The following is a 15710-nucleotide window of genomic DNA, read 5'->3' as shown; positions in this document are numbered from 1 at the left end:
CAGCCCTGATGAAACTGTGTGTACACTCTGCCATACACAGCATGAACATGGTTAAAGGGGGATTACTCTGTCTGACCTTCAGCCTCTCACAACATGTTGTTTCCATGGTTACAGGAGAAGCAGGGTACTGTGTTCACCTTAGTGGACAGCTTCAACAGGGAGAGACTGGGAATGCTGTGAGTAGTTTTCTCTATCTTTTGGGTAAAAATTTCATATACCTTGTAAATATAATTGGTATTCCAATCCCCAGTTCCTCCATATTGTTATGGATGAAGTGTACAATCAGACAGGAAGGTCAGTAACTCAATCACTTGGCCACATCATACCTAAAACGGTTAAAAGTTGCTACTTGTTACCTTTTCAGGCATACAGCATTGAGAGTTAGAAATGAGACACAAAGATGAGATTTAACCTGATGAAGGTGTAAGAACATAGTCCAAAACATCATGTTCCTCAAATAAAGAAGCTAACATCCACAGTGTTCACAAATGGTTTTTTAAGGTAACAGGACACTAGGTCCTGCAAGTTTCAGATGTCTCTCTGACTCACTGAAAATTCACTATTCCATAGAATAGAAGTTAAACACATATTTCAAATTTAACATTTAAGTTGAAATTACTAACAAAGGTAAAATTTATAAAAAGCAAAGAAGTGTGATGTGTCACATATGACAACTTCAGTTTAAGTCATTGTGTTATATACAATCGGACACTGGAGCTGGCAGGTTGTAGACTTCCACTGGACTTTTGGCAAATCTGCTCGGTTTGTCAGTGGGTCAGACACAATTCGAGAACACTGCATCCAAAAAGTCTCACCTTTAACTGCAAGAATGTCATAATATACGCAAAGTAATCTTCAAAAAGTCAGGGATTTAAACCCCAGAAAACTCCACGTTTTCATCAGTGTGTATAAATATTTTCCGTGATAAATAAACTCCATCATTTGAAAATATAACATGGAATTCTGCACGACAACATAAATTATGCTCTGAGTGTATATTGTCTTTCATATTCATTAAATGTTCAAATTGGTCAGCCCATGTCAGCATTCATTTGTCATAACAACATTTGATATCATAGCATTCCAGAGTAATTCTCATGTTTCACCACTGTTATATATAGGTACACACAGGATGAGAATCCTGTGTCTCATTACTGATGACATCATGCATTTGTCATGTGAATAAACATGATGTTCATTCCTGTTGACAGCACCATCGGTGACAACCTGCAGGGTGGACTTGCCACGTTTGCTCGCAACATGTCTGTCATCCACCAAGAGATCTCAGCGCCCAACATGCAAGGAAGTACTAACTTTAAGGTAGACATTCAACCTTCATAGTCAGGGAACCCTTTGTTATCCCTCGCAATGCATTTTGCAGGGGGGTGTTCAAATGCACCCCATCTGTGCACATTTATCTTTTCCGGAGCAGAACTCTAAAACAGTTCAGTATTTCTTCACCAAGCTTGACACACAGATTGGTCTGGTGGTGAACTGGTGCCTTTTGATAGTTTTGGAATTGTGAATAAAATATTTTTAGCATTTCCATGGCAACAAGTGTAACGTAGACTGAAATTGGAGGTATTGCCGGGGATATTGATGACTGTGTCTTCTTGTTTTCTCATAAAATCCCTCTGTACTGGTCAAGTTTTGTATGTCTCAATCATTTCTCTGAAATATTTGAGACACTGAATGCACTGAAACATTACTCCTGCTGCAGGGTGCCATTGAGGACATAGAAGGAATTCTGGGAACTACAATCCAGAACGCTGAGCAGCAGATGGAGGAGGCCAAACAGGAGGAGGAGGAGGCCTAGTGCCAGCATCACAAGGGAGATCATTCACCGAGATTAACACTTCTAAAACTGCTTAATATTGCAGGCAGCAAAGGAAAAACCATAATGATTTACAGTGTATTAACATGATGCTTTACAATGTTTTAACGTAACCTTCGAAGTTCATTCACTCCATGTATGGACGATCCGCTTCTTTATTGTACAACTGTGATGCTTCGGTATAGATGTTTATTCCATTTTCAAGCTTTCACTCCATCCAAAACTCCTTCGTTCGAACTTTGTTATATGTAAAATATTTGAAAATAAAACCAACATTTGACATTTCACAGAATACATTAAATGCATCTAACTAGGACAGTTCTGCATTAAAGTGTAAGAGGTGTTTGGTAGCGTTACCATGGTTACAGGCAATATTGTCAGGGTATAACCAGCAGCATTTTCTGATGTCATATGTTTGTTTTATATGGGTTTCTTTTACACCAACAATCTGTACAGATGTATCAGGGAAGTAGTACACTGTACTGTTATGACAGTACCAACTTGAAATATACACCTGTTGGCTACTACAGATATAACCTTTGGGCCACCTGCTGAATCATTGATCAATCAACTGTACAGAACACACTCTCCTGTAAGAGACATATTAACAGCCTTTAGAAAACTAAATTACTATCAAGCAAATGTAATAGGTGTCTGTTTTTTTTCCATTCTGCTGAATCAAAGACATTATATCAAATTAAGCAAAGATATCTATATTGGAGTATACAAGTATTTATGAACCTAGTGAAATTATAGAAATGCCATCAGTAGTTGCCTTATTATAATATTTTCTACATCTTAACATAATGATGTGATGTTAAATGAAATAGGACAAACTGTGTGAAATGCCAAAAATTATTCCTTTCAAAAGTCTATTATCAGCTTTAAGTCAAACGCTGTTGTCTCAAATTTGATGTGTAGACTGTAGGATTATCTAAAAATAACCTGCATATTCCTTTTTGAGACATCATTCTTCATTTTTCACTTCAGTCTGGGATATAATTTAAAGTATATATACATAGATCTTTCAAGACAAATCATTGTTTGACTGCATATACATTCAGTTTCATATCTATTGACATCAAACACAAATGTTTGCGCTATGCTGCTGTGATTGAACATGCTACCATGTTTAAGAATTCTGTTGATGTGTTTCATGAAGGGTTTTAGTGTTCAGACAGATTGACATTTGGTCTAGTTTTACAACAATTATCCCAAATCTTTTTGAACAATCATTATCAAAGATGATCATGACAGGTTTGTTTTACAGAACGCCATTTTGGAACATTTAAGATTTTCAGACGGTGTCACTATGCCAAAAATCGTTTTATTTGTAAATAATTAGTGTAAATATTTAATCAACGCAATGTACATAATTGCTTGTTTCATCATTTAATCAAATATTATCGTTAACCATGGGTGCAATCTTTGACTATACATATATTTGTGTTTTGTGTAAATTATTGTGCATCATTTTCCATGTATCTTGCAAGCAGATGTCATTTACCATGAGGTATGCACACTCTCTTTTCAATTTGGTGGCACTATGGGAAGTTCGTTTTTGAAATCACTGATATTCTTGGATGATCCAACATTTAAAAAGTATGTATTGACATTTTAATCTTTTTTTATATTTTTATTTTATATCATTATCCGTCCACAGTAATATCAAAAGTATTAAATATTACTATTTCTTGTATTTATGCTAATGTTGGTGACACAATCCTGTTTGGATGTGAAGTGTCTGATGAAAACTGTGATATCACTTATTATGGATAATTTATTGTACATTGATTCAAGCAGAAGACTTTTTCTTTCTATTGTATAATCACAGTATCACATGATTCTATTACAATATGTTGCCAGTAGTGTCAGTCTTCCATTGAATGGTCAATGATAGCTCTGACACCATTTCCTTCACGTTCAGTGAAGTTATGATACAGTTCCAGTAATTTGCTAACTTTTTCGACATTTTGTCACGATTATGAATAGGTTCAGAGTATTCTTGCCACAGATTGTTTGTTTCTTTCAAGCAATTGGATATTACAATGACTGTAATATTTTTTCTGATCAATCCAGATGTAACAGAATTTTGCATTGAAACATTTGTCAAAGATGTTGTCAACAGTTTTATAGTATCAGTACTTGGAACACGTTATTCCATTTCAGAAGAAATTGTTCGTAGGAATAGTCTACATAATTGAAACACTGAATCTCACAACCTATTTGGTACTTGTATTAACCCTCTCCACAAGTATTCCTAAATGATTATGATTGTACAGTGAGAGCTCATTAATCATTAATGTTTCTCTAGGTGTACGCTCTGCTTATGGCAGAGCGTAGTCAAATGAAAAATCAAACGCCTGTCTTCTTCAACTTCATTTGAGTAGTATATATTCCTAAAATTATGAACATATACGTTTTCTCCATATTTGTTAAAAATGAATGGTAGTGACGTTGCTCTGAGTGCTTGTTGTTTGCTTGAGTGATGCTCTGATGGTTGAACACTACACAGAATCAGTGATTTCTCAGTACCTGGCTTTATCTGTGCTCAAAGATGTCACACCAAAGGTTTTTCAAACTGCTGTTAAAAATGAATATTGCAAACATTCCATTTCAGTATATAAACTTTTCAGTATTGTCTACAGCTTTTGTTTTCTGTTGTCATCTCTTTCTGTGAACAAAATAAGATATCTTCCCTAATCGGAGTATTGCATAGTATGAGTGAACGAGTTGGGTTTTGAAGATAACCCAATTATACCATGGCTGTAAGTTAATATGTAAGGGTCTCAGCAATGTCACAGCAGGGGACACCAGAAATGGGTTTCACAACGTGGGGAATCAAACCCAAGCATGAGAAGCGAACGCTCTAACCACTAGGCTAAACCACCGCCCCCACTATGATGACACCTGTGTGGTGCTCACAGAGTGAGAGTGCTGTTTGCTCACATTATAGTGCTGTTTCAGCCCTCACAGAAGTATTACAAAAAACAGACATCATTAAAATTAATCAGGTTTAATTAATGTGCTATATTCACATATTTACAGCTTTATTACAAAGACTCCAGTGTTACCATGGTAACTACTGTCTGACACATAACCAGTAATGCCTGTTCTTCTTCAACTGGTAATACAGCACTGCCACCAAATATCCTTCCTTCCCTATTTATGTACAAGCTTCACAAACAGTACTTGTGCTATGTCTGCTTCATGTCGTGGTTGTATACACAGCTGTCTCCAAGGTCACACTCCCCAATCTTCAGCTTTTTGCATGGGTACTGCTTCAGGAAGCTCTTGTCCCCCTGGAAGACAAAATACTGACATCATACATACATCAATATAAAATACTGGTGCAAAAATAGTCATTTACAAGAATTCTCTTCTATATCTAGTCATGAATTCAATTACTTCTAATATCTTAAAGAAATTTCTGGTACCTTCACATTAGCGCTTGCAATTAACGAAGATCGGAGACTTGGTAAAATTCTGGCATGACTTGCAACATGTATTTATACACTACCACTTGTACCATTATGCAGATGGTTACCATGGTAACTACAAACTGGGTCTCTTTTAAAAACAATTTGAATAATAAGAACTTTGAGTTGATGCTATGCACTGCTTCATCTGTGGTCCTTGTTATGACATGGCTGCAAAGTTGCTGATGTGACGTTTCATATTAACTCTGTCACTCACTCATCTGTGGTCACTGAAAGGATTTGACATAGTATGAATGAGTAAGTGAGGGAATTTAGTTTGACACCCCTTATAGGAATATACCAGCAATATCATGGCGGGGGAACCACAAATGGGCTTCACATATTGTACACATGTGGGAATTTGAACCTGTGTCTCCCGCATGATGGGCTGACGCATTCATCATTAGGCTACCCCACCAACCCTTGACACGGATGTTGTCACGGACAACCATGCTCATCAGCTCTTAACACAATGAGCACATTTCCTCACTTCGCAAGTTCACATAGATGAGATGCACGGCAAGGTTGACTCCTCACCCCTCACCTGTCTTTCCTTCCTCTTCCCTCGACGTCTGTCTCTCTTCTCACTGAGACTCTCCTCCGTGTTGGACTTCTTGGCCCGAGGTTTGGGCCCCCAATCTGGCTCGGGGTTCACCTGCCATCGTAGCAGCCCTTTCTGGCGTGATTGAGGGTTGGCATCAGGGTGAAGGCTGAAGGATACCTCTGTCACTGGCTCTTTGTCCAGGATGGCCTTTGCTGGTGTATCTCCTTGTAGACGACTTGCCTTCACAGGGTGATCCTTCACCCAGGCACGCATTATGTCCTGTAAAACAGTGAGTGAGTGAGGGAGCTATATTAGCAGTGGTGCAAAAAACAGACTGTGTTGCTGTAGCAATCATCAATATGCATGTTTGTTTGTTGGAAATTTAATACCACACTCAGCAGTTTTCCAGCTATATAATAGTGGTCTGGAAACAATTAAGTCTTGACCAGACAATCCAGTGATCAACAGCATGAGCACTCATCTCAAATATTGGATATGATTACATGTCAACTAAGTCTGTGAGCCTGACCACAAATCCGAGAACAATTCTAACCCAGACCTTTACCATGATGTTCACTGTTCACAAAAGAACATTCTCCATACCGTGATCTTCAAAACATGCTCACATGTATCATGTGTCTCATAAGAAACAGACAGCAGTGTAAATGTTCAGCTTACATACAGCTTTAACCATAGGCCAAATATTGTGTCCTGGACACACAAAACAGAGGATGCCCACGTTATTCAGGGCTCAAGAGATTTTTTTCAGCATCAGGTTAAGATGTATGTACTCCTATTTGTTCAATACATGAGTACTGGAAGAGAGTATGTTTGAAGTACAGAATGGAGTTTATTGGAGTGTCAGTAATCTTGTGTTTCCTTTCATATATGTACCACAACCTTGCTACTCATGTAAACAGGTAAAGAAACATTCTTTTTCAGACATATATGTCTGTACGGTGGAAGCTGTCTAAACCGGCACTCAATGGGACTGAGGAAATAATCCGGTTTAGACAACATGACAGATTGTAGAGCTGGTGATAAATGTCCAAACCATGGATGGGACTGATATTTTATGCCGGTGTTGACAACTTGCTGGATTGGGCAAGTGCCGGTTTTGACAGCTTCCACGCTATACAACTCTGTGACCATACACCAGTACTGTGGTATGGATCTGCTACATTTTCAACATTATTTTCTACTGTATCGTAAATATTTTTTCAGTCCTACACTAACCGATGCAGCTGCTATCTAGATCCCTGCAAGAGGATGCCAGAAATTCTGTTCTTAATGCTGAGTCATATAACACTAACTGTAATATGAACAAACAGCTACTAGTCATTTCAGAGACTAGTTGATAATCTAAACAGCCACACACCATTTCAAATAACAGAAAATGCAGGTTTTGGACAATCCTATTCCATTATCAAGAAGACAAATCCGTATCTGTAACACATACCCACACCACCTTCCCTGGTGCATCAGTCTTGTGGGCGTTCTTGGCACAGTGGGTAAGTGACGCACGATACCCAGCATTCAGCACAGCAGACCTTCATCAAATGAAACAAATATTATAATGTTTACACCAGACATCAGCTGAAACACACGATTCATGAATCAAAAACTCTTTGTGTTTCAATGAAAGTATTTATTTAGACACCTTTTCGAAAAAATATCAAAATTTATCGTGAATAACATGGCTATGTATAATTCAATCCACAGAAAATACATAACTATGGAAACTGGCAATAGCATCTAACCCACCTCAGAGGATTTTTCTAACAAGTCAGCTGAAAGAATGAGGATATTAGTTGGTACTTGACATCATATCTTAAATGATAAATTAAAACTGATAATTAATATTTGTCACTCTGACACCTGCAAATTGAATCAAAAAAGGGCAAGAAATTCTGAGCCAGCATAGTGATGAGACAAAGAGATGAGGCTGCGATGAGTTCAGGACACAAATCCAAACAAATGGCTTTCAAAACAGTTCTTGGCTGGTTGTCAATCAAACTGTTCTGGAAATGTTTTGCAAATTTGATTCAGGAGATTAAGTAAGTAGGGGTATACACATTCTCACTATCTCCAGGGTATACATTCCTATAAATCTCCACTATAACCTGGATGCATCTACAGCTTGACCTGACAATGTCATTACCTTCCTTGACTGGGTTTTCCTACAATCAAGTCTATGCTGGGAAGTTGAGCGTACCAGTTGCAGAATCATGTGTCATGATGATTAATTTGCATAACAACCGGACTTGTCGGTTCTGCTCTCTACCATACACGCTATTAATTTCTCAAACCTGCCGTGCATATGCAGCGCTTCGTACTCCCTTGATCTTCTAAGTTTTTCAAAGCTCCCTCCCTCCCTGCCCTCAATTTGTATTTTATCTTTGATTTTGTTTTCTTATTTAACCTCATGACACATTTCTGCCTTCTACATGGCATATTTATCTGTTCTCTTTGCTTACTATTCCCACCTCTGTTACTATCTTGAGTCTTGCCATGATCAAAGTGTCTGTGGTGTTTATAGTATTGTAGTTCAGTCTTGGGCTTTGTGATATCTTTCACCTCAGCAGCTTGTCTACTTATCTTATTATAGTCAACTTTAACTGCCAAACAAGTATTTGTCGTTTTCTTAATAGTGTGGATATTGGAGGTCTAGCAAACTACAACTCACTTTCGCTTCTAAAATTATCTAACCAATTAAACTTGACAACATCAATGCTGCAGAGGTTCTCTGAAAGACGTAGGAGTTCTTGCACTTATTTTTTTTTTATTTCAGACCTGTCAATTTGTCTGTATGATTACCCCCAAAATCTGAGTCACTCTGCGAACAAACCTTTGCAGCTGCGACTGCTATCTTTGGCACAGTAGTATTCAATATATTTGTAATATTGAGTAGATAAACTCTTCATAGATGGCATTGAATGGATCTAATGTCAACAATAGAGAAGACAGTATGATGAATTGTTTCTGTTAGTATTACCTGAACTGAACTATACTAGGAGCAGTACAGTGGAGGACATTGCACACCTCATCCAGTGTGTAGTACAAAGGCACATCCTCCAACTCCTCGGACATCATGCTCAGCATTCCCAGAATCCTCTCTGACGTATTAAACAGGTCCTGATTGGATGATACTCTCTGTATGACCTTTGCAAGGAAGCCTATATTATGCATGGGGTCAGCCCATATTGGGCCACCAATGTGTTGCTTAAATCCACAATGATCACACACTGGTTGTGCTGATGGCGCCAGTGCAGGTGTGAATTTGTAGTTATCTCCCTTAGTTGGGGTTTTGTTTGCAAGTTTTTGCAGGACATGTGATCCACATCCTGAGCAGTGATAAACATAAGCTAATTTTGTAACAGACTGCTTAACTTTTGCTTGGCCTGTGAACACTTTCACAAATACTCTCACATAGAAGTCAGCACTCACTGAGATAAGGGGTTGAATGTATCGGGAATATCGATTTGCTGCTGATTCAATCGACTGGAGGATGATTCTCAATGCCATTTCGTGACAAAATTTTGCTTTCAAAGACACAGATCCATATTTAGAGTAGCAGGTCTCACATGAATTACCGCACAAGACAGCCATGTCTGTACAAGTGACGCAAAGTAGGCCTCCATCTCTCACTGCCTGGACAGCGGAGTCAAGAAATACAGATGGACTGCCATAAGGGTCAAGGTCAATAACATCAAATCTGTCTTTCAGTCCTTTATGTTGATACATGACCATCGCAGCATCTCCACAGTTGGACCGAACAAGGTCTGTCAATTTGTTCTTGGAAATATTTTTGTCAATGAAACCAACAGCATTTTTATCAAAATCATTTGCAATGACTTCTTTCACACCTGGAATTTCCAAACCAAAGCGGACTGACCTCAAACCAGATGCTGCCAAACCTTCTAATATTCTAATTCCATTTGGGTGGGAGACACCTGCAGTTAACTCGACACCATCAACTTTGGAATCACAGGAATTGTTTTCATCACCTGTCTGTTGTTTCACTTTCGCGCCTTCTTCTCCAGTTGTTGCCTCATTTTGATCTATTATTTTCTTTCTCGCTGATTTGGCTTCTCGCTCTCTCACTGTATCAAAGTGGTCGTGGACAAATTCCGAGATGACTGCAATCGTCAAATCTCTGTTAAATTCCTGTACAGGATTGTAGAAAACTGAGGAAGGTGTCAGAACTTCTGCCTTTCCCTCCTTCACTTCATTTACCGGCACATCAACTGCCGCAGACATCTTGCTCCTGGCAAACACAACAACAGTCCTTTGCTTTTTATACCCACAACTGATGATCAAATGACAAAACTTTGAGAGACTGTGTACGATATGGAAACCCTTGCTCGGAACTGAAAGCGCTATCATCGATGTCAAAGGGGCATTTTAGAAATCTGAGAAACACGCGAAAGCGTCGTACTGAAATATTACGGTAAAAACGATTGGGAATGAAAACAGGCAGCCTTGGTCAACTAAATGTTTCATATATGATTACGTTTTCGATGATCAACAACGCAATCCCTCTTCCACATGGCGAAATTCGCTAACTCGTGTGGTAAACTACATCCGTTGCCGTAAAGGAGTTAGTTGAAAGTCGACTCCGCGTCAAACTTCTATTAAACTCCATTGTATAGTGGTATGGCTAATGACACATCATCACATTTATTGCGTAAAATCACACTCGACATTAAGCAGCTCAAGCCGATTGGAGGGTGTAATGGATTTCTTTTTTGACTTCGACTTGCATCATCGGAAATGACACAAGTATATCCTTTCGACGCCCTGTTGTGACAACGCGAGTTAAAATGACACACGTTCCGGTAGCAATTCTTGTCTTCAGTGGAAAGAGAAAATCTGGCAAGGACTATGTTACCGAGAAGTTACTACAACGGTACATTACGAATGCGCTTTTAATGTTGTGTGTTGCTCATAATCATAAATAGTTTGCTAGATGACAAGTTCCATGTGAGACAATACTAACGGCCTTGCTCACCATGCCAAATCAGCTGACCAGTTTTGGATCAGGTGATATTCTGCCCGCGACGACTTCTCTACATACCCATGTTGTGTGCGTTGTTTATTGACTGTTTAGTCAATGCATTTTGTTTTTCAAAAGGATTAATGATTGCCATAGAACTGCTTGTGTATATATATACATTGTACTTGATCAACGCATCAATTGTGATATTCAGTATTTATTCACATTAAATTGGAATTTTGCTATAAGTATTTTATGTCATTTTACTCCCAGTTTTTTTACTTTTACAACAGTATGTGCACATTTTAAAGACTAATTTTATGTTGGAACTGAATGGTTATGATTAATATTATCAATGTCATACTCTTTGAATGTGGTCCTATTTGTGGATTCATCCTAGACAAGAATTTTTTATTGACCTTATATTTCCGGATTTGTCAATTTATTAATTTTGTCTATGAACTCAGTGTGAATTGTGTCTTCAACTTGAAGGTATCAATAAATTTTCCAAGTTCTTTATCACCCCATTATTTCTATCTCGGCTGCTATATTTGTCTTATAAATACCAAATCAAATATAGAAAATTGAAATAGTGGAAGTAGTTATGTATGAAATTTAATTTATGTAATTTATTACAATTATTTCATTTTTATTTTCAGGATTGGAAATGAGAAATGTTGCATTATGCGTTTGTCAGCTCCCCTCAAAGGGCAGTATGCAAAGGTGATAACCAATTAATATTTGACCACAAAAACCAAGTGAGCAATAGTATCAATAGTAGTTGAAGTCTCTAATTTTCAACATATTCAGAGTCATTCCAAGTTAAGCCAATCCTCAAAGTTTCTAAAAGAAGTATTATCTCCCAAAATGTTAATATCCCCCCCTTTACTACATACTTCTTAGGTTCTTGATGCGATTCATTCTAAATTGTATAAAGCATGACACATTTTGCGGTCCTTCTTTGACCTGAACAATTTCCCCACTAGCCTAGCATGCCTGGACAACCTGTTGTGTTATCAGTACTCTGAGATTGGTTCAGAATGACCATAATTTATTTCCTTACCAGTGTCAACACTTCGTGCTATTCACGCAATTTCTTGTTAGAGCTGTTGTAATGAATACCCTCAATAAGTATATTTTATAATGACTGTAATCATTTTTATGTGTATAGCATGCAGTTACTCACTTCTGACATTGCAATATAAATTCATGGGTACATAATTATCGATTTTTTAAGAGACCAATTAAAAGTGTATCCTGTTCATAAAGCCAATAGATAAGTTATACTTACAGCATACTTACGGGTATATGGATGTTTTTTTATGAAAGCTGTTTCCGTCCAAAAATTATGCCATTGCAACAAAAACTGGCTGAAGATATTTGCTTGATCCCTTGAATTGTAACCAGTATCTACTTGATGTATTATGCTTGATCCTTAGAATGCCACAAAGGCGTAAAGTCCATTTGGGTTCAAATGAGAATGATGAATGATTAAATATCTCAAAGTAGGAAAATTTCACAAAACATGAATAAAATAAGACACATGATCCTTAAACCACTGTACCCAACAGGATCTGAAATCTGACATTTATGACTTGTCTCGAAAAAAGCACACATTCAGGTGAGATGACCCCCCAGCTGGTCAGGTGCTGTTCTTAGGAGATAAACATCATGTGTTGGCCAATTTCTGGGTGTTATTGAGTATTTGAAGCACGGTTCCAAATGCATTCCTGTGCTTCAAATACTCAATAACACCCAGAAATTGGCCAACACATGATGTTTATCGACATTGTAAACACAAAAGTAAACCAAAGGGGTTTTAGTGTCTGCACTTGTTTACATCGAATACAGACACAGCAGTGAAATGTCATCAGCTGGCCGTTTCAGCTGGTTCTCATGGTAGCATCTGGAGTTGCTCATTTGTGACGTCATTCTAACTTTACGTCACAATATGATTTGAATAACGTCACCACTGTTGATGACAAAACAAAACATTTGTTTACCTGTCAATACGCGGTGAATAGTCTTTCAGTTTCCGGGAATCTAATACCATTTAATCATGTTTTTCAACCAATCAGATTTCAGAACACAGTAACTTTTGGTTTACAATATCAGTTGTTTGTCACTCCCCGGTGTGAAGCATGAAAATAGCACACCATTACATTATAGTTTCTTAAACAACTTTTTCTCTGATCCTGTTGAGAACAGAGGTTTCAGGACTATGTGTCTTATATATGTTTTGTGAACTTGTCCTGATTTTGAGTTATTTAATCATTTGTTGTTCTCATTTGAAGTCAAATGGACTATAACTGTATGTGTATTCAGGAACACCAGTTGGACATCACACGTCTACTAGATGCATCGGAATACAAGGAGCGGTATCGTGTAGACATGATTCGATGGGGGGAAGAGAAGCGAAACGCAGACCCTGGGTATTTCTGTCGGATTGTGACATCAGGAGAAGGCAGCGACAAGAAAGTCTGGATCATCAGTGATGCAAGACGGTCAACTGACATCGCCTTCTTTAAACAAAACTATCCCAGTGTCACATGGACGGTCAGAGTTGAAGCTGATGAAGATGTCCGCAAAGCCAGGGGATATGTGTTTCAATCAGGTAGACATGAGTTTAAATAATCGACACTAAGTAGGGAGATTATGTAATTCAGTATCTCTCATATAATAAGTAAAATATTCTTGAAGCACATCTAGATAAAAAAAAGTACCTGTAAACATTTTCAAGGCAGGTCAGTGTTTTCTGTAGTGACTGTCACCATGTTATTTTATCAGGTGTGAATGATTCGTCAGTAATTGTTCTGGTGTTACTTTGCCAGGAGTGCATTATTTGTTGATTGTACAGAGTATTTCTCAACCAGACAACCATGTTAGAATTCTCCAGCAGCCCTTGCTTGTCTAACGGACCGTTCGTAATATATGGTTTGAGTTGGGTGGATGTGTGTGATGACTTTAAGAAGGCGTCACCCATATCTGTTCTGGGGAGGTAGTGGGGTCATCAATTTTGTACACATGCAGTAGAGAGTTCAGCAGTTTTGTACGTAGATATATTAACTAGAGGTGTGATGATATAGAAAATTCACAATATGATAAGTATAATGATATCTTTGAACGGTACAACACGATTTGATGCACATCATTATATGCTATCCTTAATTATTCTCTTTAAAATTTAAAAACATATATTTTCACATCAAGTAACAGTGTAAATTTTGACATAACCATCAATTTCCAGTGAACAATTTTAAGGTCAACGATACGTATCATGATACGAAAAATGTATTGATATATACATCAAAATGAAAACATATCACAATTATCGATACTACAATATACCATCACAGCTCTAATATTAACAAATTATGTTTAAACAATTTTGGCGAGAGGAGTTGTTATTGATGTTGTTCATGACATGCAGGGGTGGGAAGTTGGGAGGAGGGTGTCACTTACTTCATGTAATTTTAGGGAGTGACATATTGGGTGGTCAGACTCACTGACAACCCATGCTTGCCATTAAAGAGACTATGCTTGTCGTAGGAGGCGACTAACGGGATCGGGTGGTCAGACTAGCTGACTTGGTTGAAACATGTCATCATACCCCAGCTGCATAGATGATTGCTAATGATGTTGACTACTGGATTGTCTGACCCAGACTCAATTATATTCAAGCAAACTTTTTCTGGTGTAGACAATTTGTCATTAAAATCCTGGTGGTTACTTCTTCATGTGAGGATGATGTTCTGGTTTCCATGGTACTTCTTCAGGTGAGGATGGAGTTGAGGTTAGTGTGTTACTTCTTCAGGTGAGAATGAAGTTTAAGGTTACAGTGTTACTGTTCCAGGAGTTGATGATGCAGAGTCCGAGTGTGGACTGGACAGTGTCACTGACTGGGACTACATCTTCCAGAATAACAACAACATCAACCAGTTTGAAACAAGCCTGGACACAATTGTTGACGATGTACAGAAGAAGCTAGATGTAGCCAGTAGCTGACACAAGTCACTTTGAGTGTATACACGCGTTTCACTTTACATAGTATTACCCTGAACAGATGTGAAAATCAAAACAGATGGGTGCCAGAGAGAGACATTTATGAATAATATATATGTTACCAGTATGAATGATGTATGATAAACTACTCATTTTATCTCCAAAGCATCTGATGGTTTTTGTTTGTTCGAGTCAGTGAGTTTAGTTTTACGCCACACTCAGCAATAATCCAGCTAATTGAGGACGATCTGTAAATAATCAAGTCTGGACCAGACAATCCAGTGATCAACAGCATGAGGATCAGTTTGCGCAATTGGAAACCAATGACGTATTTACAAGCGCGACCATCCGATCCTGTTGGTTGCCTCTTACGACAAGCATGGTGACCTTTTGTGCCAAGAATGGGTTGCTGAAGGCCTATTCTACCCAGGATTATGAATCAGAGGAGAATAACTGTTTTCAGTACACTGAGGCATGAAAAAACATGTCACAGAGTTAGTTACAGATTAAACTTTAAACAGTTATGGGGTAATTGATTTCAGGCATCCCCTGGACAATAGTTTCTCTGAGTACTGATTGATTGTACAATAACCAACAAACTGGAAAGGATTATGATATGTTTGTTGGGTAAAATATCACACTCAGCAATATTTCAGCAGTGTGTTAGTGATCAACGAGTAGTCAAGAGTGGACCTGGAAATCTAGCGACTGACAGCATGAACTTATATCAGCCTGTGTTTATCATGTAATGCCTCGATCCAGTGACTGACATCATGAGCAGCAATCAATGCAACTGGGATATGATGACACGCATCAGCTAAGTCAGAAAGTCTGACTGCCTGATCCTAGTAGTCT

The 15710-nt window shown here is 38.1% G+C and overlaps 3 protein-coding genes across 4 annotated transcripts in view; 2 read left to right on the top strand and 1 right to left on the bottom strand.

Moving 5' to 3' along the window:
* LOC137278404 (IQ domain-containing protein H-like) overlaps nt 1-4469 on the top strand; it is a 41009-nt gene extending 36540 nt beyond the window's left edge. The window contains exons 21-23 of the mRNA XM_067810705.1: nt 115-176; nt 1212-1320; nt 1721-4469. Of these exons, the coding sequence (XP_067666806.1) occupies nt 115-176; nt 1212-1320; nt 1721-1816 (267 nt within the window). The 3' untranslated portion in view covers nt 1817-4469. The remainder of the gene's footprint in view (nt 1-114; nt 177-1211; nt 1321-1720) is intronic.
* Nucleotides 4470-4834: 365 nt separating this feature from the next.
* LOC137278399 (tRNA (guanine(26)-N(2))-dimethyltransferase-like) lies at nt 4835-10685 on the bottom strand. Of its 2 annotated transcripts, XM_067810700.1 has the most exons (5): nt 10371-10439; nt 8853-10124; nt 7317-7407; nt 5858-6136; nt 4835-5136 (listed from the first exon to the last, which is right to left on the bottom strand). In XM_067810700.1, exons 2-5 carry the CDS (start codon nt 10115-10117, stop codon nt 5032-5034), a joined length of 1740 nt encoding a protein of 579 aa, XP_067666801.1. In that variant the 5' UTR covers nt 10118-10124; nt 10371-10439; the 3' UTR covers nt 4835-5031. The 2 variants fall into 2 exon arrangements, with proteins under 2 accessions (XP_067666801.1, XP_067666800.1); XM_067810699.1 differs by having other exon boundaries at nt 8853-10685.
* LOC137278403 (phosphomevalonate kinase-like) lies at nt 10650-15020 on the top strand. The gene is made up of 4 exons (XM_067810704.1): nt 10650-10766; nt 11513-11576; nt 13179-13467; nt 14707-15020. Exons 1-4 carry the CDS (start codon nt 10681-10683, stop codon nt 14856-14858), a joined length of 591 nt encoding a protein of 196 aa, XP_067666805.1. The 5' UTR covers nt 10650-10680; the 3' UTR covers nt 14859-15020.
* Nucleotides 15021-15710: the final 690 nt, after the last annotated feature.

Source organism: Haliotis asinina, chromosome 3, assembly GCF_037392515.1.
Source record: "Haliotis asinina isolate JCU_RB_2024 chromosome 3, JCU_Hal_asi_v2, whole genome shotgun sequence".
NCBI lineage: Eukaryota > Metazoa > Mollusca > Gastropoda > Lepetellida > Haliotidae > Haliotis > Haliotis asinina.
The sequence above is the reverse complement of the archived record's forward strand: the minus strand, read 5'-3'. Positions and strand labels throughout refer to the sequence as shown.

What these genes read in the sequence shown, in the direction of transcription:
- LOC137278403 (XM_067810704.1), top strand. Translation starts at nt 10,681, where the DNA reads ATGACACACGTTCCGGTAGCAATTCTTGTCTTCAGTGGAAAGAGAAAA. An exon ending in ACCGAGAAGTTACTACAACG is followed by an intron (nt 10,767 to 11,512) that starts GTACATTACGAA and finishes TTTTATTTTCAG; the next exon opens with GATTGGAAATGAGAAATGTT. An exon ending in TCAAAGGGCAGTATGCAAAG is followed by an intron (nt 11,577 to 13,178) that starts GTGATAACCAAT and finishes ATGTGTATTCAG; the next exon opens with GAACACCAGTTGGACATCAC.
- LOC137278399 (XM_067810699.1), bottom strand. Translation starts at nt 10,243, where the DNA reads ATGATAGCGCTTTCAGTTCCGAGCAAGGGTTTCCATATCGTACACAGT. An exon ending in CCTAGTATAGTTCAGTTCAG is followed by an intron (nt 7,408 to 8,852) that starts GTAATACTAACA and finishes CATTTGATGAAG; the next exon opens with GTCTGCTGTGCTGAATGCTG. An exon ending in CACCAGGGAAGGTGGTGTGG is followed by an intron (nt 6,137 to 7,316) that starts GTATGTGTTACA and finishes ACTGTTTTACAG; the next exon opens with GACATAATGCGTGCCTGGGT.